Source organism: Saccostrea echinata, unplaced genomic scaffold (assembly GCF_033153115.1).
Source record: "Saccostrea echinata isolate AGI-Se365-2 ecotype Australia unplaced genomic scaffold, CSIRO_AGI_Sech_v1 ptg000012l, whole genome shotgun sequence".
Taxonomy (NCBI): Eukaryota; Metazoa; Mollusca; class Bivalvia; order Ostreida; family Ostreidae; genus Saccostrea; species Saccostrea echinata.
This window is the reverse complement of record NW_026889761.1, coordinates 18,024,545-18,052,423: the sequence shown is the minus strand read 5'-3', so window position 1 is coordinate 18,052,423 and position 27,879 is coordinate 18,024,545. Positions and strand designations below refer to the sequence as shown.

The 27,879-nt window shown below is 32.6% G+C and overlaps 3 protein-coding genes across 5 annotated transcripts; 1 reads left to right on the top strand and 2 right to left on the bottom strand.

Moving 5' to 3' along the window:
• Positions 1 to 520: 520 nt before the first annotated feature.
• On the bottom strand, positions 521 to 1,901 carry LOC133186054 (cystatin-B-like). The gene is made up of 3 exons (XM_061321333.1): positions 1,759 to 1,901; positions 943 to 1,044; positions 521 to 811 (listed from the first exon to the last, which is right to left on the bottom strand). The coding sequence occupies exons 1-3, from the start codon at positions 1,822 to 1,824 to the stop codon at positions 686 to 688; spliced, it is 294 nt and encodes a 97-aa protein (XP_061177317.1). The 5' UTR covers positions 1,825 to 1,901; the 3' UTR covers positions 521 to 685.
• A 418-nt stretch (positions 1,902 to 2,319) lies between these two features.
• Positions 2,320 to 23,401, top strand: LOC133185457 (coiled-coil domain-containing protein 81-like). Of its 3 annotated transcripts, XM_061320658.1 has the most exons (16): positions 2,320 to 2,527; positions 3,962 to 4,023; positions 4,293 to 4,449; positions 8,658 to 8,914; positions 10,583 to 10,662; positions 11,132 to 11,481; positions 12,698 to 12,754; positions 14,746 to 14,929; positions 17,063 to 17,345; positions 17,589 to 17,696; positions 17,802 to 17,885; positions 17,986 to 18,071; positions 18,284 to 18,362; positions 19,529 to 19,768; positions 21,035 to 21,255; positions 22,431 to 23,401. In XM_061320658.1, the coding sequence occupies exons 1-16, from the start codon at positions 2,446 to 2,448 to the stop codon at positions 22,693 to 22,695; spliced, it is 2,595 nt and encodes an 864-aa protein (XP_061176642.1). In that variant the 5' UTR covers positions 2,320 to 2,445; the 3' UTR covers positions 22,696 to 23,401. The 3 variants fall into 3 exon arrangements, with proteins under 3 accessions (XP_061176642.1, XP_061176643.1, XP_061176644.1); XM_061320659.1 differs by lacking the exon at positions 12,698 to 12,754; XM_061320660.1 differs by lacking the exon at positions 19,529 to 19,768.
• A 3,511-nt stretch (positions 23,402 to 26,912) lies between these two features.
• LOC133185092 (complement C1q-like protein 4) lies at positions 26,913 to 27,641 on the bottom strand. The gene is made up of 2 exons (XM_061320150.1): positions 27,524 to 27,641; positions 26,913 to 27,325 (listed from the first exon to the last, which is right to left on the bottom strand). Exons 1-2 carry the CDS (start codon positions 27,582 to 27,584, stop codon positions 26,913 to 26,915), a joined length of 474 nt encoding a protein of 157 aa, XP_061176134.1. The 5' UTR covers positions 27,585 to 27,641.
• Between the last annotated feature and the right edge of the window lie 238 nt (positions 27,642 to 27,879).

Below are 27,879 nucleotides of genomic sequence, written 5' to 3'. Positions count from 1 at the left end.
AGAATTCAAGACATAATTTATTGAACAGCCCTTGTACATGTATGTACTTTTGATTGGAATGACTTAAAACTTCTACATTTTCATTTTCTAAGCATTACTTTATGATTTGACATCATTTATCCTAAAAATCAAGATCATCAGGCAATAAACTCTTTACAGAATACAAATCTTTTTAAGGGCATAACCTTTAGTTGTGATTTAACAAATCCCCTGTAAGCTGCTAACCATTACAATAGAGATGTCATAGTTTTCATTTAATGTCATGTCATCGAGATCATAGAGTGATGCAATAAGGTTGTTAGTGCCACCCCCCCCCACCCCCCTCCAAAAAAAAAAAATGGTATTACACCTTTTTAACACAAAGTCTGTATTACAAAAAAGTAGGTTTAATAACAATCAATCTGAGTGTAAAAATTTTAAATTTATTGCACAATAATTACATCCAGTATCTGTATAAACATTTAACAAAAAAATTAATACATCTAAAAATGACATAAATTAAAGAAAATCCATGATCTTTATCCATATTTTATTTCACTGAGACATAAATATTTTCCTCAGTTTTTCTAATTTGGGAGTACAATTGTGTACGTAATGTTTTTGAGATTAAGGTACTCCAGAATCCACTAGTTTTTGATCATGGACTGCCTACCAAGGAATATTCTGTAGTAATCACCATGTGCAATCAGAAGTAAACCAGCTCATCCTCGGCAGTCTTCCCTCTCTGTAAGTCAGACAGCTCCTTAGGTTTGTTAGTGTGAGGAAGAGGGGCAAAGATCCTCAGGTGTATGTGTTCATCACCAATGTTCACCTGCAGGAACGAAGGCTCATTATAGCAAACATAGTTTCTCTCTCCCTCCTCACAATTTAGGCATATCTTTATCATGATTCTGATTTACATTTAAATTTATACTACAATTATTGAAAGACTGCAATTGTTACCTTTACAAAGTAGTTGGTACCGGCCACAACTTGGGTTTTGTACGACACTGGTGTGTAGGTATCCAACTTCTTTCCGACCTTGTCCTCCACTGCACCCTTAACCTACAATAAATCAAGTCTTTGTTGGTCAGTGCAATCAAATCATATGTAAAGATAAAGATTCAAAGTATAAGTTCAATCTCCTGTATTTGTCCCTGTAATACATCATACATGTAACCTTTGATTGTATATCATACTGGATAATCAGTAACAAATGTTATGGCTTATCTAACCCTTAATTTTCTTTATCATGTAAATTATTATAGATTATTTATTCTGAACATTGTCCAGATAAAAGCTAGCAGCTTTTCATATACATTTAAATGATTTTATACAATGCATGTCAAAATATTTTTTTTTAAAACCTATTTTTGGTTGAGTGGAAATTAATGAGTGGGACAGGTAAAACTAACAATATAAGATCAATGCACACTGATCAAAGGTCAGAATAAGGAAACATTCTTCTTAATGTGAGTCAGAGTCTCATGATGATGACGGAGCACCTGCTGGAACACTATTTAAAAATTTCTCAGACTCAGCTTACACCTTTAGCACTGTAAATCGAACAGTAATTACCAACAGGATTTGCGAATCAAAAAGTAACCCTCTAGTCTTACTTATCAACATACTATCTACATACAAGTAAAAAGCTGCTAAACGCCTAAGGCCAATGACCTATCAGCCTGTTACAAGGAAAACCAATCTGAGACTCTGGGAAATACATTTTTTGAACTGTGGATGGTATAAGAAATTGTATATTATATGACAGTTTGTTACCTCATTGATGATCGACTGGATTTCGGCATCTGCTGCCTTAGACTCTGAAGTTCCTCCACACATCATCTTCGCAGTTGTTTACGTTTGAAGATTTCCCTCGAAATGAAATATCTCGTGACGCTTCGCGTCACTAATGCAAGAAAGATAACTCCTGTGCGAAAATAGCATTTCCAATATTTCCGGTATAATATTTTACTGTATGATTATTATTTTTTTTTTTTTGCCTACCGGTGATAAACCATTTACATAAAAATACAGATAATGAGATATATAAGAGAACATATTCATGATCCAACGCTATCATTTTTTTAAGTATAATTTCCACCGGAGAAGTCATGTCTACTGGTTTATATTTTATATTTTACTTTCTTAATTGTTTTCGTATAATACATTTACAAGACCTTTACTTTATTATATTCTTCAACATTTAAAAATCAAGTTTCAATGAATACTTTCATTATTTTTATCGACAGTCATCTGCTATTTCATAAAAGATAATAAATATATTTAAATCATTCTGGACTAGCTCTACTTGTGACGTAAGGCGGGATATCCAATGAGCTCTTACCTTCCCTGGCAACGTTTGTCTATGGACACCTCTTGCAATGAAATGCATTAATGGCGAGTAAATAACATGCAGAATGTTGCACTTTGACATTTGTTTGTGATATACAGATACAAAGAATAATGTCGGATCCAATGCAAGGGATATTGGCCGAGGCCAAGTCGAACAAATATTCTTTAATAAAGGATAAACTTTCAGAAGACGGTAAGATAAAAAGTCTTTATAAACTTTCTGTAACAGTGTATAAGGCAAATATGATACAAGAAGATACCAGGGGTATATTCATCATGTAGGCCACAGAGATATTCTTCACAGTACTTAGATATAGGATTATCCGATGGCTCTTAATTTGCTAAATATATCATACATTGAAAAGAGAAATAAACTTATTTCTTGAACCCTTACTTATGATGATTGAACTCGGATATGATGTCGATGGACACCTCTATCATTGAATGTGCATTTGTAGATAAATCATTTCAAATTGCTAACAAGATACACCTAGTGGAAGGCCATAAACTGACAAAACTGTCACGCTTATTGAATGTGCATGTTGCACTTTGCATAATCATGTGAGATTTGTCTTGTACATTCTTGTTATTGGATGTAAGTTGAATCATATCATGGATTGTATCAATATTTTGTATACCTGTAGCATTAAACTGTTACCTTGATGTTATATACCTGATACCATATAAAGAGGGAAAGGTTAAAGTCTCTGAATACATCAAAATTGCTGTGTCCAATGATTGTTGAATAAGATGCCTATATTTCTTTCTTCATGTTTCTGATGATGTCATCAAATGTACACAGACAGTAATCAGAAACTTATCACTAATAGCTGTATGTAATGGCAACATGCATGCCTTTTAAAATATTTACACACAAAGCATGACCTAAAAATACATTAATAGATAATTTTCATTTTCTAAGCAAAACCATTCACTCCTAGTAAATTCCATGTTATTTTATAAAACAATTCATCTGATTATTTTATTTACAAATTAAGGGCCCTATATTGAATCAATAATTCAAATTTCATTTATTAGCCTTATTCTCAGTATTTTAATATTTATTGTTCTATTTTTTGTGAAAATTGAGTTGTGTGCAGTTGGGTTTGGAATTATCCTTTCCTTGACTCGATCTAAACAGCTTGAAATAAATGCACAGACTTCTCAAAGATTTTACATTTGAAATTGACATAATTTTAAAGAACTTAATAACATTTGTCTACTGCAGTATTTAATCAATTTTAAACCAAGACAGGCTAGTGACAAATAAGTTGATGTTATAGGGATTATATCTTTAGCTAATAGCCCATGAAATTCTGCTCTGTAAATTGATATTGGAAGTAACTTGAAATGCCTTTGCTGATTTCATCAGGTGTCAAAGGAATTAGTCCCTTGAGTGTGTATTTATGAAGACCAGTTTGTTTTTAGACAATTTGCTTTTAGTAATAATAAGCATAGCAAATATTTGCATATTTTATTTGAATATAATTTTGTTGATTTTAACAAGTTTTCTTTAATATCTGTCAGACTTTTTACTTTCTTTTAATAAATGTAACTTGAATTAACTTAATGTTTTTGCTTAATGTTTTCCTTGTTTTTAATCAAGGTTTTAAATATATTTTTGTAGATGTTGCCAGTGTTTGGGAGAATCTCTCCAATTTTATTGAAAAACACATGTCCCAGCAGAAGGTAATTATTTGTCCACAGTTATATGTTAATCTCAGAACCAAGTTCAATATAAAGTTTTATTAAATGCTAAATCACCGATTTATGATATATAATAAAATAAAGACTTATCCAGCAATGTATGCATCCTCCTTGCATTATGGATGACTAAATGAAAATGTCAGTTTTGTATACACAGTGCTTTCTATCTATGTAATGCCATATAAACCTAAATAAAAACATTTATTGTTTTATGATATGCTCATGTTATTCTTTGTATTACTTTTTTGTAGGGTGTCAGTATCCCTATGCTGGGAACATTTACCTTCACACAGAAAAAGCTGGACATAGGAAATAACAAATTTATTATGATGCAGAGACCTATCTTTATGTTGTCTGAGAAATTTGCCCAGACTCATGGTCTTCAGTCGGTGAAATATCATGTCCCAGGTACGATTTTATCAAGAATCATATATGTTTTGCTGTTCTGAAGATGAAGGGGATATTTTAATGGGTCATGTGAATGGATTTGCTCCTTTGACACCCTTGTACTGAAATCTTTGGGTTTTTTTTCCCTCCTAGAAAATGACTTTTGGGAATGATTAACACTAATTAAGTATACATGCAGTCTTTAAAATTTAAAAAAGAAGGAAGAACCCCCCCCCCCCCCCCCCAACAAAAAAATTGTATGCTCAGCATACACACTTTATAAAATTAACAGTTTTCACTTAACAGTGTTGAAATATTATATTTCTGTGAATGAAAAACAATTTCAAAAGACTTTTCAAGTTAATATAGTTATCAACTTTATACCTACTTTTGACACTCAATTTTAAAATCTCTCTGGCATAACCCATAAAGGTGTATTTATAACCTATCTTTGGAAATATTGACCCAAATGCTCAGTTTGACCAATACACAATGGACCTCTACTTATCTGGTACAAAGAGAGTGAATTCTCAAAGCGTCACTAGGATTTAAATGGCATTGACTCACCGTCTCTGACCAGTATCTACAAATGTAAACTGTCATTATAATAATTACTTTATAAACGTCATTTTCACAGTATTTGTGCTAATTGTGTTGCACTTGGACCAAAAAATAAAAAGTCAAACGGCATATTATTGACATGTTTTCTAGAAAGTACAATACCTATGCAAATGAGTCCCAAATTTTTTTTATATAAGCATTCTTACGAAAAAAGTTATGCGAAGTCAAATTTTGGGCGAGACCTTGAGTTGCGGACACTACATTACACCTGTTATGTCTAAAATAAAATACTAAAGATAGTTATTTATTCCAAACTTCTTGCGGGTTTGGATTATGTACCTAATTGCAGTGAAATAAAAGAAAAATCTTATGGTTCTCTTTGAAAACAAAAATTTTATTCACATTAATGACTTGCTAATTTTTTTGCCCAATTTATCTCCCTTCCTTAAGTTTATCTACCTTTACAATTGCGCATAAGACCTATATAATTATCATGTGAAAATTAAATTGAATACTTCTAGATTTCAAATACATTTGTCATAACACCCTGGATATCTTCGTTTGTATCTTGTCTAGCTTTGAAAATGCATCGCATTTTTGTTGCGGACACTACAAGTAACCATAAGAATAATCTTTTGTCATTTTCATAAAAATAATTGTTGATAAATGTTCATTTCTAGGCTGAATTATATACCACCGGATCAACTCTTGAAAATGTACCATATAAAAAGATGCAGAATGTGGTTTATTGAGATGAAAATAACCACATAACAAGGACCATTAATTATTTCTTGATGTATAATTGTTTTGCAGTTTTAAAAAATGTCTATGATTTTACTTATTTTAATACAATTAAAGAAGTTATAACAAATAGTTTTATAGATAAATTCAATGAATTAAAGAATTTACTGAGGCATCCATAATTTTTTTCAGTATTGAAATTGTTGCGGACACTACAATATATTGAAATATTGCTATATGACACCATATTTGGTTTTAATGGAGTAAACTAAAAATCTTAATCTCTAACTAGTTCTATATGTACAGTAAATGGTGTTATATTATAGGGAAATAAAAAAAGGCTAGTCAAAAATGGCTATCCGGCCTGGAAAATAAAACCCATATACATGTATATACCAGTAAGTTTGAAGTGTTATCTTGTACAAAAGTCACCATTTGTTATCTTAATCCAGTTAACTAATTGTATTATCAAAGGAGCGAAATATCAGAGAAGTGTTTTACATTTCAAAAATATTTAATGAAATAAAAAGTGAAAATAATAAATGAACTTGGTATATAGTTATTACTGTAGTGTCCACAACACAACTGTATTAATTAGAACTAGACTTATTAATTAACAATTAATATCTTGATATATTCTTTAGTTTCCACTTATTCAGTTTTAAATACCACATGAAAATTAACTTTCAATATATAACATAAGACTGACAATTGAAAGATTTTGAATATTATGTATAAACAAGTCGTTATGGGTGTTATTCAAAGTATGAAGTTATAGTTCCACTAAGTTTTGTAACCTTACATACTTGTATTGAATATTTGGATAATTATAGTGATGATCAATTGAAATCATGTTACATTTCTTTGAAGAAACTGTGAATTTAAAAAGCTGTTGCGGACTCTACAGCATTGCGGACTCTACAAAACACAATATATTTGCCAGAATTCCAAGCAACACTGAGCTAAAGTCTGATATTTTTTGGTAGATAGATTAGTAGCTGTACTGGCCTCTTACATGTAAAATAAGAGAAATATAATACATAATGCATTCCAGAATAAGCATGTGTTGCGGACACTACAGAATTTTGGGACATTTTTATGCCAGTAAGAAGAAAATGTGTCATTTTCTAAAGTTTCGAAGAATCCACTCAAACTTTTCTTTATTGTTTCATTTATCATTTAACTCTAATTTTAAAATGAACCTAAAGTAAGAGTATTGCATTAACATATATTTTTTTAAACTGCAAGTTCAAACAGTAGAATTTTATTAAATTTCATAACGTATCTGCATTTTCACATATTTAAACATTATTTCGCTAATATTTTGTTGATTTACATACAGTAAATTGCATATAAAAGAGGGATAATTTCACAATGATTTGACATCTATAACTAAGAGTTTCTATTGTAAATCTCTTGAAACAAAAACTGGAAAACAAAGCCATTTTTCAGCTGCAACAGCATAACGCAAAATATACCCCATATTTTAGGTAGTAAATCTTTAATATTTTTATTGTCTAGAACATGGGAGTGTTATATATCATTTAACTTGTTAGGGGACCATTTTGTCATAATTTGGTCATAATTGTTAAGGGTTTAATCATATATTTTGATGCAGAGTGCATTATAACATAAGTGAGTATGAAAAAACACAAATACTGTGAAAATGGCGAAAGTAAATTAGGTAAATAACGATTAAAGTTAAATCTCCACAATACACTACTAGGGAACATGTCATGAGGTCAATAAAACAGATGGTGTTTGTGTACGAGAGGTTGTTTTCTGATTTTTAAATGATAAAATATTCTTAAACTCATCAAAGCTATGGGTTATTAGTATTGCTTAGTATTAAACTTTCATTTATAGGCAATACATTTTTTCAAATTTCACACAAATTAAGTGTCAGGTAATTGAACTTATAAAAGTTCAGCACATTCTCATTGCAGGAGAATGTAAGGTAAACTATGCTAAATTATGACTGAAAATAAACAATAAAAATATGAAATTGGAACACAATAAAAACATGAATGAATAAAAATAAACAATAATTCAATTATATTAGCTTCTTATATACACACTTACCCATTTAGACAGTATCTACTACAGTGAAAACTGATAATTTCAAGCAAAACTAAGTTAGTTTTCGGGCACTACACCTGATTTCAGAATTTTCTGAAAATCCAGGATTTATAATTAGTCTAAGATTAAATAATTCCCTGTTGGTTATTTGTGTACAAGAGGTACAGACTGCAAACATGTACCTGGTATTAAAAATGCACAGAAGAAGATTAACTTCAATAACTTGCAGATTTATAATTGAATTTAGGTGCAGTACAATGGACTTAAGCTCTTTAGATTTCAGTAAAAATAATTGTTGATGCTCATTCAGATTGAATACTTGGTCTGCTTTCTTAAATTCTAAATCCTTTAAATGCTTTTTTACAGGGTTTAGACTGTGATGTTTATACTCTGTAGACTGAGTCAATAAAAAATTGAAGAGTAAAGAAAGATATTAAGAAAATATATTTCAAAAATATTATAGTCGTGAAGGTAAATTTAAAGTAATATCCCTGTGTCTATAAATGCTTCAAACCTTAGTTAGTCTAGCAGTTTAGTTGACATATTTACAATTACCAGTACTTCATTGTATAAACACCTAACATATTTTCAGTCAATTTGCACTGAAATTAGTTTTAATTATTCTATATAATATTTTTGTTTTTTGTCTTTGATCTGAAGCAAGTCATTTCCAAAATGTTTAGATTTTGCAAGACTGGCAGGCAGTTCCAGTCAGAGCAATGAATCTTGAAATCTATGTATAAATGGTTTATATGTTATGCATTAGCCAATCAGCATTTTCTATAGGATTGATGGAAACCCAACAATTGGAGAAGTCTTTATAATTTTGGAACTCCTTTTTTTTGCAGGAAATATTCCAGTAATTCAGCTGAACTTTGCAGCTTTATCATTTGAGAGTCCGTTTGATAGAGACACGGTAGAGACCTGTATAAGGGAAATCCTCAGCACCGTGTCTCGAGCGGTCAGTGCCAAAAAGAACGTTGAACTGACCTTTACAGGGATTGGTCGTCTGACCGTGAGAGATGCCCGGGTCAAAATGAGGTTCTACAAGGAGTTTATTAACCAGATGGATGGGACTGGAAAACTTCTGGACTCCATGCAAAATGTAAGTGTGCTTATGTCATAACAAAATGAACAACAAATACAAATTTTATAAGTTTCCATGTGAAGCAATTGATCATGACTTCCTTGATTGTACTTTACCATATACAGATATACAAGTAGATTTTCAGAGCTATATGATTTGTGCTGTTTTCCCATTAAGAGGGAACCAAGAAATTTAAACACTGTAGTGAAATCATTTATATATATTTATTATAATAAATGGAAGAGAAAATGAAGAGACAAATTGAATTCAAAATGTACAAAACAGATGTATTATAATATATATTAGAAATGAATCAATTGATATAAAAGCCTAAAAATTGCATAGTAGAGCAAAATACATGTAGTATTGTTATGATTCAATTGGCATGTACAGTTTTGATATTTATATTATTCTAGGTAAAATATTTTTAGTTTTGAGAGTTACACAAAAACATGAACCCCCCCCCCCCCCAAAAAAAAAAAACAAACAAACAAACAAACAAAAAACAAAAAAAAACATCTTTTAAATCTTTGTTTAATCACTATTTCATAAAGTGACTATTGTAATCATTAATCATACCAAACAATTCTGTAAAATTAATTTGACAGATATCTATTTGAGAGATACCAAAAAGTGTTCCATTATTTCTTGTGCAAATATTAGTTGCTTATATATTTGAAAATCAAACATCAAATAATTCTAGAGGTAAACACTGAACATAATAATGTTCCATTGATGTATAAACCTGTATATTTTCACTGTGTGTTGTATGGCAACAGAGTAAAATGCTCCCTCACTTTGTTTGTCAGATGGTGAATGGTACAGAACTGTACTGATCAGATTTTAAAGCTTTTGTATGAACATAAAATGTCAACTTCAAGCATTACACACAATGTTTAATAAAGTCTCAGATTGTCTGGGGCATTGCTTTGAGTGTCTCATTTTAAAGGTTTCCTTGTCTGGATATTTTTTGTAGGGAAGGATGTTGTAACATGAATCAAAAACTGTCACTTTAAAAATGCTGTCCTTGATCAGCAAAATCACTTCTTGTGAAGAATATAAAATCAATTATTCTCCACTGTAATAATGTTGTGATACATTAACAATTTTTACAGAAATTTGAAAATCAATCAAAGGAAGTAAGTTTTCAGATAAAAAGCTAGAATGTAAGATATACAGAGAGTCATTAAAGTTAATTGGTACAGGTTACTAATTAGTAAAATATCAGAATACATGTAGTTCTATATACTGTATACAGGGAAATTTTTGCCCCCATTTTATTTTTGCCACTTTTGCCCTACTCTTAGTAGGGGGAATTTCAAACGGGGCAAATTCAAAGAAAACAGTATAATTTTTAAACAGAACTGTGAAGTGGGCAGATTTAAAACAGGCAAAATTGTTTGCAAGTGTTAGCTAAGGATGAAAATAACACAGGGCAAAAATAATCCTGTATACAGTATATCGGTGTAGGGTGGTATCTTAAATTATTAAGATGGTTACAGAAGGTATATACATGGTACATAAGCTAGATTTATACTACTGTAGATAAGCTTGAGTTGACAAAGTCATGCAGATTTTTTTTCATGGGAGTGTCAGTGTTCCATAGTTGACTTTTATGCCAGAATCAAATTACATCTACTTTTTTTGTGTGAAATTTGAAATGTATGTTATGTATTGTATTTTCAGAGACCAGGAACAGTAGACTCTGTGATGTCAGACAGAGTTCCCTCTAGACCTGCCTCCAGTACCACAGTCATTCTGCCAAAGTAAGTCACAAATACAGACACACAGACAGGCAACCAGACAGACAGACAGACAGACAATAATAACAGTAGATATGTGTACCAAGTGATGGTACAATATGTGTGAATTCTTGGTGAACATGTAGGTACTTGAAAATGTACTCAAAGTAAATATCTGCTTAAGTAGTTTGTTGACAAATACAGACAGGCAGACAATCAGCTAGACAGAAAGACAGTCAACTAGACAGACAGACATATAACAGTAAAGTAAACTAAATGATAGAAGGAACAATGTATATGGTTCTTAATAAAACATGCACTTAAAGCATATTAAATATACTCAAGATAAATAACCTCCTTAAGAAAAAGTAATATTTTGCCACCAGTTTATATATAAATAAATGACTAGTAAGGTTTAGTATAACCATGTTTAACTGTAGCTGTGACAAAGATTTTCCCTTCATGGTCTGATTCTAAGCCTTCCCAATTTCAGAATCTCTAGTACCAGTCTAGCACCAGGGGGTCCTGGGGCACTAGCCCCTGTAGCAGAACAAGATGAAGCTGCCCTTCAGATGGCACCTGCTGATGTCATGGAGGTCAACAGACCACCCATAGAGTTAGAACCTTTTGAAATGGTCCCTCCCCAGACTGATGATATACCTACCTATCCCTCCCAGGACCTGTACAAACAAGAGGGAATGGAGGGCCCAGAAACTGGGAATATGGCTACTGATGAAGCTATTCGTCACATTGAGGACAGAGGTTTACCAATCACAGAGGAGACTCTTAATCCAATCAATGCTCCTGTTGCAGGAGAATTGGAGGGACATACAGCCAATGAGGGTAAGTGTTACATTGTATGAATGTCACAAACACACTGAGTAACAGATAACACTAATGGTAGCATTGAGTCACATTTTCACTTTTTAATTTTGAGAATTTCTTATCAAGATGATAAGTTATACAGAGGTTTAGGTAAATGCAATAAGATTCACAGTGGCTGAGTGATTTCACCTTTAAGGGTCTACCTCAATCCAATGAAATATTTCATCATACATGTACATATTTGCAAAGAGCTATGCTTGACAAGATAAAGGCCATAATCTTGAATTATGCAAAAGTTTAAAGTTTCTGAAATAAATTGAGTGGAAAATCCACAGACATGACATATATCTCTAGATAGCACATTTACATCTCTCTGAATCAGAAATGGTGTAGGTTTTAGTTAGCTAGAACTTAAAGATTAATTTATTTTTTGATAGTGATTACTGAAATAATTAAATTTAAGAGTACATAATATAAATCAATTTAATTGATTTTCTTCATCACAGCATCAACAAAAAATACCGTCTTTGATTTTTTTATATTAACTAGTTCTCAAGGATTATTACTGTTAATGTTTCTTTGAATAAAGACCTTGTATAAGAGGAGGAAAAAAACTGGATCACATTCATTTGATCATTAACTTTTAGATATATCAATTAAAATCGACTGGTTATGGATTAGATTAAAAACATTGTTGAAGCTTTTGCTTTAGGATTGCAATTAAACAAATCAATGAATCAAAAAGAAGATACAATTAATTAAAGTCATTTTACCCAACAACCTTTCATTTAGGAAACCAGGAAAATTTGTACACACACAGATAAATGGTTTGGTTGTTAATATTTTTGTTCAACCCTTAAAAACATTTATTTGCATGATATCTATATACATGTAGTTCAAAGGCAAGTCAGAAAGACAGTTTAAGTTTTGATTGTTTTTTTTTCTTACATACAACTTTATGACACATTCTTATTTTTAAATGTCTTTTTTATTTAAAAAAAAAAATTATAACATTTTTACTAAAATGATGTGTTGTATATAAACTTAAAATTTTCATTTTTTTTCATAGATATATGTTCAAATTACTTCTTTTTGACCTTGATAAATACAACTATACACATTGACCTTGAAACAATCAAATAATAGTTAGTCTTTGGGAGTTTTAGGAATCAGAAAAATTATTTGCAAGTTTTTTAATCAAGTACTAAATTGTATATTTTCTTTGGCTCTCTAGTCCCCAGAAGGGACTACTTTGACACAGAGAGAATTTTACCTGCCATAGGAGAAGAGTGTGAGTAGTGTTTGCTGAATGTCGAGTCCTCTGTCTCAACTAATACATTGCTTAAAACAAAATCTTTATTATTGGATAAAAAAGGGGGGGTGGGAGTTAATGAACTGTTACAATTCTAATTGATGGAAAAAATATCCCGACGGTGATTGGAGTGAAATTTTGAATGATAAATATCATTTATTGATGAAAATTTAGATGATTTCTTGAGTATTTAATTATTTTTTTTTCAACATTCATGTGACATAAAAAAAAAATTAGCATATGATATAATTTCAACAAAGTAGTTGAATTGAAAAAATAATTGTTCCATATTTATTGAATACTGACTTTTCATAGGCTGGACAATGTACACTATATAAAGATATGCAGAAATTAATCAGGTTGATATCTCATTTAGAATAGGGAACCATAATGGCGGAACACATTTGCACTATTTTTCTAAACAAGCAATAATTAATACTGTATCTATAGTAATCCTGCTTAAAATGCTGTTTAATATAATAATGATTTGTTCTGTTTTTGACAGTGAGACTTTATCATCAGTTATTTTCACTGTTACATTAACACTACTAACAAATATTTCTTGAGTGTGAACACTGTGCACTTGAGTGTAAGAAAGACAGTTTTTTTTTATTTATTTATTTTTTTTTTTATACATTTTATGAATTATTTTTTAAAATTATTATATTTTTATTACTAATAAAACTTATAGCTATATGAATTCAAGACGATGCAGGAAAATATAAAGTACATGCAACTGTTGGTGTGTTCGATACACAATAATTATTTTTATCCATATTGGTTAGAGGGTCTACATAATTAATGCTTCTGCCTTCCTTTGATGGGTGTTTTTTATAGTAATTACTGCCATTTTGTCCTATTATCTTTACCTGATAAATAAATAATGTGCTCAGAGTTTAGTCGTTCTTTAATGCAGCATACCCATGCTCCGTAAAAACAAATACACTTCCATGACAACACATCTTTGAATGTTTTGGTCAATCCCATCGGAATTGGAAATTCATTTATAATTGATGTCAATAGAATGCTTGCAGTTTGTTTGATAATCTTATCTTAAATCCACATCATAAATTGTGGTTTTGAGAGAAATTTGAAATATTTATTGTTAATTACTGCACCGTAACTAATATGCAGTAACTTTCTTAATGTCTTCATTATCCACAAAAAAGTCCATATAAACTAGGCCTTGAAATCATAAAATAAAAACTTTTGTTTTAAAAATGTAAGAATGACTTTGAAATTCTTGGGAAAATATTAATGTGTAAGAAAATTCTTTGTATGATAAAAGAAATTTCCATCATCCATGAAATCTTTTAAGCAATGAGATGAAGAGTCAGTGTAGCGTACCAGAGTGAAGCCTGACTTTGTGTATTATCGGGGGTTTGTCTACCAATGGCTGAATGGGTGATGATGGGATTGCTATGGTAGCATTAATTAGTAATAAGTAACCAAGACACTTAGTACCCACACACTCAGGAGGAAGTGATACGGAGATAATTTTTATAAGGAATTATTACAGAAAATACCCTTAAATAATTAGAAATGTTTGGATTAAGTTTATTCAATGGGTGGAATAGTTACACCGGGAAAAATGCTAATTTGGACAGAGTAACCCTGGGACCTCAAAGTGACAAAGGTAATAGGCAATAAACTTATATGACCTTTGATTCCTGTCACTTAACAACAAATAAGGGTAAAATTATATAATGCTGTGTCTCAAATTTGTTGAAGTTGTTATAAAATTGTTCACATAATTGTGTTATTGTGTACCAATAGGTGAAATATTGTTAGTTTACCACATATATGAGCAAACAGCTTTATTTACAAGAAAGAGACTTTATATCTAATTTATAATTATTACTGGTCATAAACTGATGATCAACACTGCTAGCAAGTCAGTGGTTAATTTTCACATTCAGCATTCCTCTATAATACCATCCTTTAACAAATCGTGTACATGTACTTTATAGATACTAAGAAACCACCTGTTGCACCAAGCCGTTCTGGGTCCCGCCTGGCCATGCCTATGGCTCATGCTACTGGTGTCAGCCTTCTGGACGATTTGATGCCTTCCAACTTGACCCCCAAATCTGCCCCCTCCCCAGGGCTGCTCCACAAGTCATCTCCTGCCCCATTCAGAGATCTGGCAGATGGGTAAGTGTTTCTTAGCATTTTTAATAAAAATTACAAGCATGAATATAAATAAATATACATAAGTATGCTGTTGCTTTCTATGGACCACTGTCAAGTGTTATTTAACTAATATCATAGTGACTGTGTATAGAGCATTGGAATTTTACTAGTCTTCAGTGCAAGAGAAGAGAAGCTTTTGCAAGAGGATATAGCAACAAGGTCTTAGTTTATTGGTCTTTGTGACATTTCATCCATACCATGATATCGGATACAATATTTAAAGAGTAACTTTCGACTCATACTTTAAAGGGGTGACAGTTGCAAGAAAAAGAAGGCTCTTTTTGGTTAAAAATTAACATTAGAAAGACAGTGATGAGCATCAATAATTCTCTAGAAACAACCTAATGATTAACTGTTACATTGGATATTAATGGTCCATATAATAACATAGTTGCTTTAGTGATGGTAGTTGGTCAGATGAAGACATTCTATTTATTTTTGGGTGCAAAGATCAAAATTCAAGGTTTAAGAGATCTATATAAAATACTTAGGAATCAAAGGAAAAAGCTTAGATATAAAGTAAAAGTCAAAGGCAGAATTTGATTGAGAATAAGTTGGACATAGAATTACAATTTGACCAGACTAATGATCTCATATTGATACATGATGAAGCTTTTTGGCAAAAAGATATTCAGTTGTGAAGCTCATAGGCACACATTTCAATTTCACATTTTGGAGCTAGGGGATGTTCCACTTTGCAGAGCTCTTGTGAATATTTCTTACTCATCTTTTCACATCTTGCACAGTAATGTTTCATTTTGCTAAAAAAAAATTGTACTCTGTATTGTGGAGAAAAGGGAAATTTAATTTTTACAAAGCAGAAGGATAAAAAATTAATTTCAGATCTAAATCAACATCATTAGTCAGAGCTGCAACATTTACCTATCATGATTTAAGAAAATCAAACAAATTCCTAACACCTCTACCTGCTTCACATAAGGACAGGTATTAAATTATTTAAATATGCATTGGAGGGGGATTCCACACAGCTTCAAGTTTTTAAAAGTTATATATAGCCATAAAATGATTGAATTGATGATTGTATGGCATAACATCACTGTTTCATGGTGATAGAGCAGTAATTAGTCCACAGTTTTGAGTTACATAGGAATATACCACTAGGTGGTGGAAATGATTAAATGGTTTTGGGATTTTGCAGTATATTAAAAGCTAAAGGATGGAAGATTCACAACTCAATGGATAAAAGTCATATGAGAGATTATTTATAAAATGTTCAGTTTTAGTTCCAGACCTGGAACACCCTGTAAGTTATACAGTGTAGTAATCATCATATATAAATGACTTTCTGAATTTAGGTGATTTTAGTAAATTTAGCTTTGTAAATTGAGAAAAAAATCTAATATATCACTTTTATTGTTTTTATTTTTTTTTGGTGGAAAAAGGGGGGGGGGGAAGCAAGAGGGGCACAAAAAGGCAATTATAGGTTGTTGGTATTGTACCAGAATTACAAAATCCTAGCAGAAAATTGATTAGTTTAAATATCTCTGAAAATTCACGCTAGCAATTCCCCTGATCATTGCAGCTTGTTATTGGTACCTGAAAGGCTGATTCAAATTTCTCTTTGTAATATAAACCATTAGCATGATAACTGTTACCAGTATTTATAAGTAATGAGAAATGACAGCCTGTCATAATGGGAAGCGTGGGAAATGTTTTTACAGCAAACGAATTTCAATCACCATAAATGTTTATTGATTATCATTGAATATTTAATGTTGACAAGTGTAAAATTTCTGATAAACAGAGTCTGCATTCCCTTTGACAAGGATTTAAATGCCGTGTCATTGATTTTCATCAATACAGTCACGTATTATCAGTGATGCACATGGTAATATTAATATAGCCTACAGGTGCAGTGGGTTAAGTTAACATGAGCACCATAAATAATTCATATGCAAAAAAGCATCTAACCATCATGTACATGATGTGAAGGGAGAGTTGATTATACATATTCACCAAAAAATTATACTTCAAACAAGAAAAAGTCTCAAAACATTTTAGTTTGGTCTGTAGCATCTGCTATTAGAATAAATATATCAGAATAATAATTCTAACATAAAATCTTTGCTGTAGTTTGCCTCAGAGGAAGTCTGTTTCTCCCAAGTTAACTCCCCTACAGAGGTCCCAGAGCTGTAATGCCCTGGACAAGGGACCAGAGAAGCCCCCTAGTCCTCCCCAGTCTGCATGTGGTCATCCTAATGCTGGTCAGGAGCTGTGTTACCTGTGTCATCAGAGGTCAAGGAGGAACATCCCCGTGTCATTCACCGAGGAGAGACGTCGCCGCGAGGTGGAGGAGGACAAACTCCTACAACAATTTCAGTACATGAAGGATGCAGAGGAGACTCTAAAAGACCAGGTATGTATAGATTTATATATGCTGAAAAATATAAATATGTATTATAATAGTAAATCATTAAATGGAAAAAAAAAAAAACATGATTAAAAACTTCACTCAGTAAAAAATGATGTTGGTACCCAATGCATTGGAGTAAGTAAGAAAAATTTATTTAAAAATGAGTTATTTTTGCTGATCTTTTGATAAGAAAAAATGCTAAAAATATAATGTTATTAATTTATTATATTGACAATACCTTAATAGGAGGGTATGCTGGCTAAACGTCATGATCTACAGAAAATGGCGGCATTTAACCTTGGAGTCGCAGAGGGCATTAATCATAAGAAGAAGACCAGGGACCTTGATTTCCATGTAAGAAATGTAACATGTTAAGAGATCTCAAAATATGTTCAATGAATCCCAAGAATTTAAGAAATTAAAACTTTTTGAATAAAAATTTTATTCGTACTTTTCCAGAAATCATACATTTTCCAAAAGCGTCCCCTAACACCACCCAGGATACTGAAGCAGAGAGAGTATGCAAGTGACCTGGCAGGACAGGTAAGCATCAGAATTTAGAGTTATCTCTCTTGGTACAAATCTATTAATTGCTAAAAGGTACATGTATTAGAAACTACTTTTAATTATATATACTTTTCAGGTCACTGTAAAGGATACAGTGAAGCAAAAGAAGAAAGCTGATGAGGAATTTCTGGAGAGACTTGAACAGGTTCAACTGGCTGAAGAGTAAGTATGGAAGATAGATAGACTTCAAGATATTTTGGAGCTTACAAAAGATTTAGTCAATTCTATTCCACAGCATATTAGACTCTGTTTTCTGCTACAGCAAACTGTGATTCTTGATCATGATTAAAAATGATGACTCTGTAGTTCTTGACCCTTCCTTTGCTGAATAAAAGTCACCACAAGAGATATATTTTTTCCTTTTCCCCTTATAGTCTAGCTGCACAAAGAGAACAGTTTATAAGAGACAAGTATGAACAACAGGATATGTACAAGAATGCTCTAGAGGCCCAGGTAGGCAACTAGTTTATAAAATTACCTTACAAATACTAATCCTTTAGTGTTCATACATTACACTAGCTCTTAATATTTCTGAATGTTGCTAATACTACCACTCTGTTCAAAGTATGTACATTACTACATTACATTAAATCATGGGATTAATTTTAATGATAAAGATTTCTTGTTAAATTTTAGAAATATACAAGTTTTCTTGAAGTGCATTTTTAGTCATTTCATTAAATGGAATGTGTATGCTTTGAAATTTCTATCTATTAAGCTGCTTACTTTAGTAAAAGTGTGCTTTTTTCAGCAATATTAACCAAGAATTATTTGTAAATCTCATTTTTTTATAGACCATAACATTTTATGCACTGATGTCTTCAGAGTGTGAGACACAGTCTATTTTAAAATATTAATAAACTATTACATGTATATGGACCATTTTTATTTGCGAGTCTCTAATCGAAAAATGGTCTGTGATAAATAATACTTGCGATAGAGGTTTCCTGTTTTATAAACTTTTACAGTCCTTTACTGTTTTGCAACCATAAATATTAACAGTTGGAGATGCTTGCGAATCTCGCAGACATTTTTGACATGCATATTAAAGTTGTTTTACAGTATCAGAATTTCTAAAAAAGAAAAACCATCAATTACTTGTAATACAACAAAAAAAATTATTACTTTTTTGCAAGGTAAATTTTAATTTTTTAGTTCTAAGAAATTGATTCAATCTTCCAGATTTCAATGTTTTTCATTATAAATTCCTGCACACTCTTATGACAGTTTGTATTTGCCTTCAGTTTTTGAAGTAGAGGGCTTACATTTCATTTCTCATATCTATTACTGTGGAATCATTTTGATTTGTGGGGGTCAATATTCAGGGACAACCAAATTTTAGCGGTTCCCTGGGGACGTAATTTCAAGGGTAACTCGAATAGGTAGAAGGTTCAATTAACTGGCATATTGACATAGGTATCCTTCGTGGGGATGTAAATTAGTGGGAAAGGATGACCTATGAAATCCATGAACATTGGTCCCCACGAACAAAGGTGATTCCACAGTAGCTGCTTTATACAATTTTCATGATCATTTCATTCCATTTTTCTTTCTCAGCTTTCTAACAGTTTGTTGTGAGTTTGCTTACTAACCTTCTATTTGGTTCATTGGTTGGCTAGATTAAAATTAGAGGTCGTTTCCGTAAGTCTGACGGTCTTGTACGCACCCCCGAACCTCCCTCCATGCTCTTGCCACGCCGATTGCCCACAGCAGACCACACCCTTTTGCCCTCTGCCCGCCCCAAGCTCAGCAACAGCAATTTCTCTCTTCCAATGATCCCCAAAATCCTGACACCTTTCGGGGACTTGATGCCAGAGCGGATGAATGAGAGACTGAAGTCGCCAACCTTCAAATCACGGGTATACTATACAGATATCTACAGGTCGATGCGATAATTTTTTTTACAATAAGGATACTGCATGGATTCATAATTCAACCATTGTGTAAAATATTATTTGTGATGAAAGAGAATCCCTGTTTCATTTATTAGATGTTCATATAATCATTATAATCGCATACCATTAACAGACATGTCCTGTGCTTTCATCAGTAATTTCTTATATCCTATACTGCACTTGTATAGCGGGGATTTTTAGCGGGGTGCTAAATTTGGCTTATTTTAGCGGTTTGGTAGTAGCACGCTTGAATTTTAATCGCTAAATTTGCAACCCTACGTACATAAGTAAAGATGCTAACTTTGATCAGTCTGTTAAATATTTTAATGGTACATATCATTTGTTTTTATTTAAACTCTTGCATAAATCAGTATTCAAACATACAAATGTACTGAAAACTCGTCTGGAAGATGAACTTCCTTTCTCTGCAACTGAATTCCGTGTCCGCCAAAACAGTTCTGCCAAAATATATAATTGGCACACCTCTGAGTAAGCAAAACGCCAAACTGTACACCCGCTAAAGAAACCCGCTATACGGTAGTTTCGATATGTAGTTTGGCTTGTGCTTGTTTGTAGTTAAGCTATAGACTTCTGTTTCTATGTCACATACTTATCCAACAAAACTAATACTTTTCTAACCGGAAACACATTTACAGGGTGAGTGTAGTATCTTTTTAATAAATTCTATTTGTTTGTAACACCTAAATCCATTAAGTAGACAGCAATACATGTCTGCGGACGGGTTTCTATGAGCAATAAGAGCAATGCACTGGGTGCATTTGTTAATCTGCTTTACGCAGACAGAGAGATCAGTCGTAATCTTATTATTTGAGGACGATTTAAGTATAAATTGGGCATTCCAAATGATATCGGAAGAAGTTCTTTTCAAATATCAGTTGAAATTGTACTGTACATTCTGATTCTCTCCAACTGACACCTAATCAATATATATGATCAATACAACTTTCAATACGACCCTAAATTTTAAACAGCTCGTGTTGAAAACATTTATTTTGATTGAAGTTTAAAGGGATCCATTTTACTATATACCCATTATTGATAAGTTCAGTAATCCTTTTCATTAATCCAGGTGGTGTTTATTACAATAGAACTCATTTATTCTCATAAGGCGCGGTAAGATCTAATAGAAGCTGTTTTAGGACTTCATACAAAAACCACGGTAGGGGGCTGAAGGTACTGTTTAAACATTGAAATGCTGCATGCTTTCAGCTGAAGTTTAAACCATTACAAGTTCCTCCACGAGAACCTGACGGTGAGGTGTTCGGTAAGAATGATATGAACAACGAGAAAATGGCCGACAGGAGAAGAAGGGCGTACGAACTGTTCAGAGAACAACAGGAACTGGTGGCGCAAAAGAAGAGGGAGGATATACTGAAGAGGTTGATGGAACAGCGAGAGGAGGAAGACGTTCTGGAGAGGACCAAGAAAGAGTGAGTTATTGTCTGCATAGAGAGAGAGAGAATGTATCAGCATACTAGTATTCGTATCTGGTCACACCTGCGTCTAAACAAGATTGAAATGTTAGTTGTACTATAATAACCCAATGCATTTTTTTCCGGCTTCCAAAATAGATAACTGGAACTAGAAAGTTAAATTTGATTTTATGGACAAAAATGTTTTGCTTCGTTTGAGTCTCGTGGTGACAGGTGACAAACAAGCAAAATCTGTCAAAAGTGTAACAAGGTACATGTTATACTAAATTTAAGAACTTGAGAGTTTTAATGACGATCGTATTTCCTACAAGTATAATATTGTTGGATCCTATAAAATTGAGGATTTGCAAACGGGAGTGGGGACTTTCCTTAATTTTCACCAATTTTTTAAAATGAAAAATAGTCATATTTCCATATGAATTCAAAGGATTTACATCTTTTGAAATAAGATATTTGCTGATGTTAATTGTCAATGATAAAAATGTCCATGAAATCCTAGTTGATGCTGATCCAGTGGTTGCTGGTGATGCGCTCCTTTTTCCCTCACTGGTTAATTACGCTGATTCGCGTCTTTGTTTCCAGGCGGTTCTTATTCATTGTCTAAAACCCATTCCTAGCCCCCCCCTTTCCCTAGAGATCCTATTAAAAACTTATCCACAACTATCGATGTTCATCCGCCAATGTCCACATATGATTACACTGCTTTCAGGAAAACTAGTCATATGTAATAAATTCGCCACTAATGCTAACTATTTTGTGCTCTAGGTTCATTATCAGTACATAAACATCAAAACATATATCAATACACAGATTTCTCAAATTCATTCATTTATTCATTCTGTCTCCTTGGACCTGTCAAAATTGAAAATAAAAAATTATAAAGCTTTCTTTCATCTTGGGTGTCTTTAAAGATTTTGAATTCCTGAAAATCAATTTTGAGCTCTATATTTTTCCCTTGTTTATTATAATATGAGTGATTACGTTTTAAATCAGTTTAATTAAGTATTAATTTCACGGCTTTGTCATTACGTGAAAAGAGCGAAAATAAAATCGCCGCAAAAATACATCATGCATAAAACACAACATGCTCATTATGGGGTATAATTTTGGATAATTTCAACAATATTTTTATTGGAATCTAGAGTAAGGAACGTACTTATTTTTTCCTACAGATTGACAGAGGATAGATCTAATAGATTCCAGCGCAGGGCCTTTGTCCGCAGACGCCTAGAGGAGGATTGGGCCGAGTCCTCCAAGCGGAAACGTGAACGAGAGATGGAGGAACGTCTCCACCAGCTGGCGCCAGGGTCGCTCCTACACGAACAGTGTGATAAATATAACCGATGTAAGCAGTGCAAGAGGAAACTGAACAATTGTGGCGAGTCTAATATCTGGAGGGAATCCCGGTACATTCCCGGATCTCGACTGATGGTCTAACGTGCTATATCTAGAAAACTTTATAATAATTACTATTATACTAAATAAATTGCTCATGTCATATGTCAATGCGATTTTATACACTTCTAAATCATCAGTATTACTCTCTGGTTTTATTATGCATTTTGTTTTACTGTTTTTACATCTAGAAGGAAGAAAGATAATTTAAGTCCCCCAAACAATCATGTCTTGATTTTCTAAGTTTATAAAAATCTTTTAAGGCTGTTATTGGTTGATGTGAAATATATTTTGTTACTGTCATATGAAAGACTATATATGAATTTATTCACATCCTTTATAAAATGTTATACTATGTAGCGATGTCTGTGTTCAGTCTAATGTGCTCTGTTATTCTGTTCAAAACCCTGTTTGAGTATATCATAATGTGCATGGGAAGGAATTTAATATTTGAAGAAAAATATTTATTTCTGAAGCATTTGTTAAACATTGAGTACCTCCTCAGGTAGAATAAACTGTAGATTCATCTAAATACAACAACTGCTTTGATTTGTTTGTATGCAATGGTTTGAGAATTGTGATATTCTATAGCTGCTAATGATTGACTGTGATATTTTATATACCATCATGTATTGTTAGATACTATTCGGTTAAGACTTTGTCATTTTGAGTACAAAGAAATATGTTAATTTATGTGTCAACTGCTTTTGTGAATAGTCATTTCAAATAAAAATTTGGATGATTAAAAGTTTTTTGTCTTTAATCAAAATTCACCTAACACAAGTAGACTAGTTAAAATGTCCAGAAGTCCCTGCCCTCCTATTGTTTGAGGTTATTAGACGTATACAACAGTTCATGCAAAAGTGAAATGGACATCAAAAAGTAAAATAAAAATAAGGCATATCGATAAGTATATAAGTGCAAGCCCCCAGTGTACCAACGAATATGAAAGGACTTTTAAACAATACATTAAGACGTAAACGTAATAATAAACATCGATGATACAATAAACCAGACATTTGATTCGTTTTTTCCTAACGTTAGTAAACATCACATTGGCGCAAACCTATTCTGTTCCCATAGAGCTTTTAAATGGGCTATTTGGAAGAACCAAAATCAAGTCCAACCACCCTCCAATTCCTATGCAAAACTCCAACTACATGTAATTGCATCAAACGTTTCAATTATATAAACAAACCCTACAGTGCCTTAATTTTGAACAGCATAAACTTATCCGTCTAATACGTAGTTCTTGTTCTTCTTCCTCTTCTTTCAACTGTAGTCCTGCCGGACACTGCATGATAATGTAAACTTACTTATCCTCTCCGTGCCCCGGAGGAGGCATGAGGCCGTTCAAAAAAGAACGCCACTTAAGGTGGTCACTGGCAACAACCTGCCCCTTTTTCCAGCTGATCCAACCCAGTTCTTCTCTTTCTCTCTCAACAGATCATCACTAGGTGTTCTTTGGTCGTCCTCTTCTTCTCTTTCCCTCAGGGGCCCATGTGAGAGCTGTTCTTATGTGTGAGCTGGCTTCCTTTCGGAGGATGTGGCCTCTCCATCTCCTTCCTAAGTTATTTAGAGCGCACATTTCTGCTAACCTCATGCCGTTTTCATTCATAGTCCCAGTGCCCTCTTGTCCCATGACTCTTTCCCATCCTTCTGATAATGTAAAGATAGTTAAAATAACGACATCAAAGTAATAATTTTATAAGGTTCAAAATTCAGGTAACCTCACTCTTTCAAATGGCGACAGAACTTCATTTTTATATTATATAGGATATTCTATTTAGGATGGATAATGCGTACTTTGCTTTTTGATTGTCAGCTAAAAGGCAAAATATATACCGTCTAGAATCGAAGTTTTAAAAGAATAAGATAAACTGCCTCAACAATATGTCATGGCTCCAACTGAAAAGGCTAAAAAATGTAGTCTTTGTAAGTCTCATTATTACATCTGCATTTGAAAACTTGATTATAATTTCACTTTTGAAAATCCTATTTACACTGTTTCCTTTAAAGGGAAGAATTTTTTGTTTTAATATATTTTCTTTTTCTCTTTTATTAAAACATGGTACATATATTCGTCAAACATACAAACTCCAAATAATTGCTTGCTTTTAGATACAAGTCTTCATTTATCACATATGCTTTCTTTAGAATTATATTTTGAATGCAAAGGCAAAAATCTTATTTCGAAAATTTTCCTAAAACATCTGCATTTCATTTTATATTTATAAATTTTAAATCAAATAAAAAATTTACTTACCTTGTCATTGGTCATTTGCAAAATTAATTTGCTTAAAAAAAATTGATTCTACAAATGTACACAGAAGTATTCCGAAGTTGATATTAAATGATTCTTAAGTTTCTGATTTAGAATATCTTTGTAGATTTTGGAGATGAACTCTTCGAACAATCTGTCGGAATTTACATGGGTTCTAATTGTGCCCCGTTATTACCAGACCTATTTTTATATTCATATGAAGCAGAATTTATTTAAAAACTTACATACATGAAATGAAGTCTCTTTGCTGTGTTCTTCAATTCAACATTTCGATATACCGACGACGTTTTATCAGTTAACAATATTTTCATTTCTATGTTGATTCTATATATCCATTTGAACTCGAAATAAAAGACACCATAAAGTCTGACACATCTGTTTCATATTTGGATATTTTACTAGAAAATAACTTTAATGGTAACTAACAACAAAACTTTATGATAAATGTGATGACTTCAACTTTCCTATTGTTAGATTCCCTTATTTATGTAGCAATATACTATTATCACCGGCGTATGGAGTTTGTCTCCCAGCTAATTTGATACGCTCTACTTACGAACAGTTTCTAAAACGAGGCAAGCTATAGACAAATAAGTTGATGAAACAAGAATATCAACAGTCTCGTTTAAAGTCAATATTTCGCAAATTCTATGGTCTGTACAATGACCTTATCAGCAAATACAATAAATCAATGAATAAAAAACCCAATAAATCATGAAGTCGAATGTTGACTGACGTTTTTCATACAAATTGTTGGGCCATTATTTTCACACTGTATTATCTACGGATTTTTCCGTTTGCCCGATCATGACAAGGAGAACATGGCGGGTGTGGCCGGTCAGAGTGTGTAGAATCAGAGTGATTTTTAACAAAGTTATTTTGTTGATGACCAATCACAAGATAGGAAAATTTCCGACTTCCATTTTTATTGAAGAAGCTGATGTCTATTCCATCTCTCGTATTTTCAGAGGTTCGTGTTTTTTGTCTTCTTTACGGATCGTATTGTTTTTAGGATTGATCCCTTCTTATTATCGGATAAACAGGTATGATTGATTGATTGATTGTGTGTTGTTTTACGTCCCTTTCGAGAATTTTTCATTCATATAGAAACGTTTCCATAAACCGGTGAAGGGCTTTAAAATTTAGACTTTTACTCGGCACTCAGGGCCATTGAGCAGTGAGGGTTCCTTAACATGCCAACGCCTTCCGTGAAACGGGGCCTCGGTTTTTAAGGTCTCATCCGAAAGACCCGCAACTTTCACTCCAAAGTACCGAGCGCTGGGCGAAGGAACAGTTGCTACCGGTTTTTTTTTTTATCGACTTAGATCAGTCGCGGCCGTGATTCGAACACACGACCTTCCGATCACGGAGCGAGCGCTCTACCGACTGAGCTACCGTGACGGCGGTATGACAATTTGTATGATAAATGTCGATCAACATTCGATCTAACGACAAAATGTACTTGCAAACAAGGTCATTGGATCGACAACCAGAATTTGTAATATATTGACTTTTAACGAGATTGTTGATACCCTTGTATCTTCAACTTATTTGCAAGTAGCCTGCGTCTTTTTAAAAATTGTTTGCACTTAGAAAATTCAAATGAACTGGGCGACATACACCATATATGCAGTGATAATGTTGTATTGCTACATAAGTCATATATTCTGGTTTGAAAAAAGCTAACTTTAATTTTGTAAAAGGCAGAATTGTTATGGATATTGTAGTTGTTTATTTCTTTGAAATCGGTTTTGATGAATGTCATATTCCGTGTTGCTTTCGGAAAATCAAAGTTTTCTTCATTCTCAGTTTCTTTTCTCCATGACATAGAAAAGGTATAAATATCTTTTTGGTTTAATAGTAAAAACTTTTTTGTTAATTTGCGTGGTGATAAACCACTGAAACAGAAGGAGCTACAATGAAAATACTTAAATGTTCGTCTTCAAATATACCCATTAATTTCCGGAAATTTTCTTTACATGAGTTTAAATCCAGAGAAACTCATTCGGGCTACTGTGTTGCTCTCTAGAATTTGTCCTCCATGATATGACCCGACTCCTGTATTCACTACATCTCCTTTCTTCAAATTCAATATGGTTAATGTAGAAGAGGTGTCCTTGTCCTTATGATCACCCGAGTCAGCAAATGCTATATCTTTAACGACTCCATTTTGAACTATTTCTATAACGCTGGCAGATTTATCGTATGAAACTGTTGTTGTGTGTATGACGTAGACCCCACTTTGTGGAGCGATGAACTTTCCCGACTTGGCGTTATATCCGTTTCTAATGTTTGTCTCAACACGATCATATACAAATATTTTGTGTTTGGATAATGTCTTTATCTGGATGTTACTGGACATATAGGCATAAAATGCAATTTGTTGACCTGAAAAAAAAAAAAACATTATCCCCATTTATCGTTATAGTTCATTCTACTAGTTAGTTACTCATACATGTATTTTCAAAATTTTCATCACAGAAAAAAAGACATCGATAAAAGCATTGATAGTTAACAGAAATGTTGAGTGATCTAAATTATGAACATGAACAAAAGATTTGTCAGAAGACTCCGATTTTAAGATACCAGTTCCAGTTAGTTGACTTCCTTTCCTTTGTCCACAGAGACTACATATTGTGTCTTCCATCTCCTACCGGTCACACGAGTCACTGCCATTAGCAACGCCGGCGAAAAGAAAGAAAAGCAACAATGGTTTTAGCATGTTGTATGTGTAGCTCAGCTTAAAGCAGAGTGCACAGAACTCCAGTTTCGTCCTCCTCTTAAATCAGATTTTAAAATCATAATGTCGTGTTTAGATAGCAGTTAAAGATTGTATTTCAAATGGATTTTTTTCTATGCAACAATTTATACTATCATTTTCAATTTAATTTCATTTCTTTTCTCATGGATCACACGTTGTTTCTATTTAAGTTTCATCACGC

Bases quoted from the DNA above. Each gene is read 5' to 3' on its own strand.
- LOC133186054 (XM_061321333.1), bottom strand. From the start codon at position 1,824: ATGATGTGTGGAGGAACTTCAGAGTCTAAGGCAGCAGATGCCGAAATC. The intron at 1,045-1,758 runs GTAACAAACTGT...GATTTATTGTAG, and splicing joins TCCAGTCGATCATCAATGAG to GTTAAGGGTGCAGTGGAGGA. The intron at 812-942 runs GTAACAATTGCA...TCGTTCCTGCAG, and splicing joins GTACCAACTACTTTGTAAAG to GTGAACATTGGTGATGAACA.
- LOC133185457 (XM_061320658.1), top strand. From the start codon at position 2,446: ATGTCGGATCCAATGCAAGGGATATTGGCCGAGGCCAAGTCGAACAAA. The intron at 4,024-4,292 runs GTAATTATTTGT...ACTTTTTTGTAG, and splicing joins AACACATGTCCCAGCAGAAG to GGTGTCAGTATCCCTATGCT. The intron at 18,072-18,283 runs GTAAGTATGGAA...TTCCCCTTATAG, and splicing joins CAGGTTCAACTGGCTGAAGA to TCTAGCTGCACAAAGAGAAC.
- LOC133185092 (XM_061320150.1), bottom strand. From the start codon at position 27,584: ATGGAAGACACAATATGTAGTCTCTGTGGACAAAGGAAAGGAAGTCAA. The intron at 27,326-27,523 runs GTATCTTAAAAT...TTTTTTTTTCAG, and splicing joins AAGTCAACTAACTGGAACTG to GTCAACAAATTGCATTTTAT.